At 42.1% G+C, this 6018-nt stretch overlaps 1 protein-coding gene across 1 annotated transcript; it reads right to left on the bottom strand.

Moving 5' to 3' along the window:
- Positions 1 to 1911: 1911 nt before the first annotated feature.
- Positions 1912 to 5000, bottom strand: LOC104946665 (grainyhead-like protein 2 homolog; the record flags this gene model as incomplete). Its single annotated transcript, XM_010772541.1, has 6 exons — positions 4665 to 5000; positions 3892 to 4078; positions 3121 to 3534; positions 2918 to 2970; positions 2292 to 2448; positions 1912 to 2023 (listed from the first exon to the last, which is right to left on the bottom strand). Coding segments are annotated over exons 1-6 (937 nt in total), but the record flags the coding sequence as incomplete, so codon positions are not given.
- Between the last annotated feature and the right edge of the window lie 1018 nt (positions 5001 to 6018).

Raw genomic sequence — 6018 nt, 5'->3', positions numbered from 1 at the left:
GGCATACAAAGCAAAAAAAGCCAGCTTCTCAACGAAGTAAACTGGATATAAACTCCCAAACAGTTGAAAACCTACCAGTTTCACCAACTGTCTCTGCCACCTCCCGCGGTGCCTCCGGTTTAGGTCCCGGTAGGTGAACAGAGTACAGTCATACAGGACTGGGACACTTGCCACGGCAATGATTAATTTATCCTCCATTTTATGACATATGGAAAATAGTCAAGACCTGCGGTATCAGCATACACGCGGTTTGATTGGCTAGTGCTTGTACTGGCAGGAATTGCATAAACGGGATTTGATTGGCTGATGCCAAGCATCGAGCCTCAAAAGTTGAACATTGTTCAACTTTTGATGCCGATAGATGCTCGTGATGCTTGCAAAGCCATGCCATGCTCCCCACAATGCAGTTCGGCGAAGATTAAAAATCTTCTACGTCACCCCATTCAAGTTAATGGGCGAAGCGTTTAAAGCATTTTTCGATGCCTGTAGTGTAGACGGGCCGTCAGCCTCAAAACCTTCAGGTTTTGGAGAGGATCTTCAGAGAGGAGTAGACCAACATCCTTCCTGAGATGTGCACAAACCTGGAGACCAACTACAAGAAGGGTCTGACCTCTGTGTGTCCAACAAGGGTTTCTCCGCCAAGTACTATCACATGTTTCGCTAGGGGATCAAATACTTATTTCCCAAAGTTAAATGCAAATCAATTTTGATCTTTCATATAATGTCAATTTCTGGATTTTCTTTCTGATATTCTTACTCTCACTGCTCAAATAAACCTACCATTAAAAGTATAGACTGTTCATTTTTTTGTAAGAGGTGCGTCCCCTGGATGCATAGATAGTGAGATTTATGCGCCCCAACACAGGTTCCATCTGCCACGGGAGGACAGAACGCCACTTGTCTTGAGTCCTGATGGTACTACAAAATATTATGGTGCATGCAGTTCTGTAGAAAAAAATATTACTGTCAAGTCTTTTTTTAAATGTTAGCATCGACGAGGTACCCATACATGGTTCTTGTGATATCCCTACAAACAACAGAATATATTTTACTCATTATTAAGCATAAGCAGGCGTTTTTATTTTGTGTAGCTGAATGGTGGAACCGTTATACTTTTTGGCAGCTGAAGATCTGTCTCTCTAAAAAGGTCACAAAACCAGTCGGAGGATGTACTAACTATTTATGTTTACTCTTTGCTTTTTGGGAAATATTGGAGACCTTTACCCCTTTGGAACTCGAGCCCTTTCTTTTAATGAAAATAAACCAAGTGGAACTACTACCAACATCTGGTTTCATTTCCAGTTCATCAGTTTACATTCATATTTTTAAGTTCATCGATCATATTTCTTCGGTCAAACAATTTCGCCAACAAATCAAGTTGCAAATTAGCAAACATTCCAACATTGAAATTGTTACCTCCAAAAAGTCTCAATTCCTCATCAAATGGGCCTATTTTCACCCACATAAGAAAGATTATATATTTTAAAGTTAATACTATTCTGGCATGAACTTACAACAGAGAAAACCACCAGAGTCTGATACCTCTGCCACATTCCATCAAGTTTTCAACCACAGGTTGAGGCCTGCCTCTGGCTTCAGTCCAGGCCCCCACCTATTTCACCCGTTAACGCCTATGCAAATGCAGACCCATTGGCCGTTTATTGCTTTTGTGGGAATCGTGGATTGACAGTTATTCAAATTGTGTCAGGTTTCCCCTCAGGATATGTGACAGGATCCTGCTGAAGGCTCCTCCAGGTTTATCACCTACTTACTCTCTTTTTAACTCTCTGATTTTGTGGAGCTCTGCTGTCATAATATCTGTAAGTGTGACATTAAATTCCTTTTGTAATTTAGTAATTCCGGTTTTACTTAAAACCCCATCAAGCCATGAGTGTAGCAGGAAGAGCTCACCGATGTCCAGGACCCTCTGTTTGGCAGTGTGCTGGCGGGAGTGCCAGTATTTCCAATTCTTCAGCTGCTCGTCTCTGCACTTGTCTTCTCCAAAGACAACCATGATAACACTCTGAAGTAGAAACACAAGATATAATACATTAAAAGAAGTTCAAAGGAGTAATACTTTATAAAAACTAATATTACATTTGTAAGTTTAACAAGATTTAAAGCTCCTCAACAATAAGCTGAAAGTAAAACCCTGAACTGTAACCTATGCTTCCTCTCCATGACCCCCCCTCCTCCCTCACCTGAACAATACTGCCCCGCTGCAGCTCAGAGCCTCCCCTGGCGCATTGCTCATTACTGGATGGGCCCCCATCAGGCGCTGGTCCACTCACCCGCACTTTGCCTTTATGCTGATTTATTGACGATTTGCAGTTGGCCTTGGACAGTGTCAAAGCGTAGAACTGGCCCCGGTTCATGTAGGCCATGGGCCCCTCCCCCTGCCGCGGCCTCAGCGACATGCTGGCCTCCAGACAGTACTGGAAGTCGTCACTGAACATGAACATGTGAGGAGCAGATTTAATAAAAATACAGTATCTCTTGGTACAATACTACAAACAGCATTCAAAGAAAGCAAGACATGGACCATGAGGCTCTAAACAAACTGATTTTGTTATGTATTAAAAGGTTCTCTCATACAACAGCAACTCTTTATTTGACAAGTCTGGTATTTTTTTTTTTTTTTTTCGGCAAATACCCAGGAAAATCCCAGAACCAAAAAAGTATTTTGTGAGTATTGAAAGCTTGATATATCTCATTCCTCTGGGCCATAGAACAAAAGATTGTCCCCAAAACAAGACCGCACGTACACTGATCCATGCATGCTGGGCAATATGATGATTTTCATATTTATATATCTTTTCTATTCTGATATTAATTTCTCAACTTTTTCATTTTGTGCTTATGTCCCTGAAAAATATGTAGGTTTAACGTTTGTACCTATCTGTGAATTTTGACTTACGTCGGTGTGCTGTAGTGGAATTCATCTCCTGAGGAGGGACTTCTGTTGTATATCTGTTAAAGAAGAATATTTACTGTGCTTCAGAAGAAGAAATGCTGCATACTGCCACTGATGGAGCAAAACAATCCTACAAATGTGATCCTGGCTTACAAAGCGAGACACATGATCACCTCCACCTCACCCCCTTGTATGAAAAGTCTCACCTCTCCTTCCACAGCATCCTCATATATATTGTTTGGACTGCTTCTTTGTTCATTTTTCAAGAACCCAGCACGGGACAAATAGTAGTGGCTCTGCTCGTAAACCATCCTTGTCTGCTCTCTGGGTTCTTCTCGGTAGGAACCTCCAAAGCAGTGAACTCCCATAGATGTGTGGCCCTCGGTCTTGACCAGAGGCAGAGCTGAACCACCTTTACCATTTCCTCCTCTGGTCTCTCCAAACCTGGAGCCCTGGTGTTCTGCAGTGTTGCCGTTGTTTAGTGAGAGGTTGACAGGCATGGATCTGAGAGCCTGAACATGGGGATCTAACATCTCCAAGCTGCCGCCGTCATCTGGCCCATCAGCAGAGGGCTCTGTGGGTTTGACTCCACTGGAGCCCTCTCTCCTCTCTCTGGATACCTGATAGGGTTAAAGCAAACACACAAAATGTGTTAAAAACAAATCAGAATGTATTTAAACACTTTATATTTGGAATAAATTAGAAACTATACGTTCAAAGTCCATCAAACGTGTCAATTAGTGAGCAAAGTATAGTGCACGAGAGTAAACGCATATGCAACGTTGTCTGGTTTCAGTTCGGACTGTAACACCACATACAGTATGTATTTTTAAGTCCATATTTGCCACTGACGTCAACCATTGGCCAGTAATTGTTTGCCAATTAATTTTAAAGTTTACAAAGGCAACCTGGAAACTGTTATTGTCAAGCCCAGTTATGTCATTGGTAAATTGGCTGTGATGTCACACTTTCCACACCTTGTAGTAGTCGTACAGCAGTCCCAGAGCTGCGGCACTGTCCTCGTCTCCGTTGATGCTCATCATGGCCTTGGTGGCAGCAGTCAGGGGGTTCTCTAGGTAGCTCTTCCACGTCTCATCCTCGCCACTGAACACTCTGCGAGACGGCGCCAGCACTTCCTTTGGTACCACCACCACCAGCCGTTTACTGAGAGGGCCACAGGACAACGGGAAGAGAGCGATCAAGCCATGTTGTCACTGCAAAGCCAGCCTGTCATTAGCAGCTGCTGCGTCTGCCAAGCCACCAATTGTGCCCCAGGCTGTTTCTCACCAAACTTCAATTCAATTGTCCACTCTATGTGAGGGGAGTTTATGTTATGTTCACTTCAGTATATTATAAATACACAACAGAAACGTGTTCTGTAAACATCAGGGTGACACGAGAGTTATTTCTATATATATATATGTTATTTACTGTAAAGTAAAAGGTTTTTCTACTAAAAATTGAACATATCAAAAATATATCGCTTAACTAGAGCCCATTCAATTAAAAAAAATACACTTTACTATTATATAGTTATATTGATTATGTGATATGTCATTTTATATGTAGTACCACAGCTTGATAAGACAGGATTCTTATCAAGCTGTGGTACTACATATAAAATGAGTTAATTAATTAATCCTATTAAATACATGTCAGGCTATGATAGAACAAAGAGACAAAAGACATCTAAAATATTCCTAGCACTAGTAAATGTTATTGCTCGCAATTTGAATGTAATATGTCTTACCTGTCCAGGTCCATGTTGCCTCCAGGACTCTCCGGTGTTCTCTAGGACTTGCTGGAGAAACTGGACTTTCTAGTTAGTGCAGGTAAGTTTGTGTGGGAGACTGAGAAAACTAGGCGTGTAAGAGGCTGGTTCTATTGAACCTCTCAGGCAAAACAAGCAATTAAGTCTTCTCTTACCTACGTGCTTACATGCATTTAACTATATTTGATAGCAGTTCAAATGTAAGCATCTATTAATAAATAAAAACAGCTCCATTTCTTGCTCTTGTCAGGTTGGTAAGCTATCCTGGTGAGTGAAGGGATGGATCCTGCAGCATGTAAGGAGCGGAAAGCTGCCTCTTCGATTTAACCTAACACATGTTTCTCTCCACAGGTGGCACAGTGATATCCCCATTGGTGAACAGGGAAGGGAGGGCGGGGCGGGAAATGAGGAAAAAGGTGGACAGACCAGTTTCTGTCAACACTGGAGAATTTCTTCAAAGCTTCACTCCGGGTAATAGGCCGAATTGAGGATATGCATCAGCTTGGCCACAGTGTAAGGGACATTTTGCGTTCTAAGACGTTACGTTAGAACTAGGTTTGAACCATAGGTTGAACCATAGACTCTAAATGGACGTAGGGTCCGTGACGTCACCCATAGGATTCTGCAGAGTTGCCGAGAAGCCCTAAGTAGGCGGAGTCGGCCACTAACGGCTCGACACTGACGTCAGAGTTCAACTCCCGCCTACTCCAGCCTGCTCCAAATAGAGAGGCGAAGTCCCTCCCCTTCCGGGAGCTTCCATGGGACCCCGGAAGCGGAAAATTATACATTGAAGTCAATGGAGAGAGAAAAGTTATCTTTTGATCCCGTTTTGAATTGTGCCACGAATGACACATATGATGTTTGTCAATCTTAAACAATCATTTCCATGTAAAAAAAAGTCACAGTTTGTCGTAAAACTGTTGAAATATAAGACTATGAAAAATACGCAACTAGAAAGACTACAAATCCCAAATACATTCTGGGTCGCGTAAGTGATGTCATAGGCGATAATGCTCCAAGACTGGTTGCGACTCGCAAAGCAAAGAGGAAGAAGAAGACTGATTTATTCCTTCCAATAAATATAAGAGATTGCTCCAATAAATGCACTTTTACAAGATGCCTATGTGCTTTGTACCAGGTTGTAATCACAAAAGAGATCATACCACTTGCTCGTTCTATCGCTTCCCGTCTTATGAAAAGACCAGGAGTCGTTGGACCAAACATATCAGGTAATATACATGTTTTGCATGGAACATAGTCAAGTTAGCTACCTAGCTAGTAGCGAGCATGTTAGTTAGCATTACATTACATTACTTAGCCTTGTCATTTTTAT

This window comes from Notothenia coriiceps, unplaced genomic scaffold, assembly GCF_000735185.1.
Source record: "Notothenia coriiceps isolate Sejong01 unplaced genomic scaffold, NC01 NC01_scaffold00011318, whole genome shotgun sequence".
Taxonomy (NCBI): Eukaryota; Metazoa; Chordata; class Actinopteri; order Perciformes; family Nototheniidae; genus Notothenia; species Notothenia coriiceps.
The sequence above is the reverse complement of the archived record's forward strand: the minus strand, read 5'-3'. Positions and strand labels throughout refer to the sequence as shown.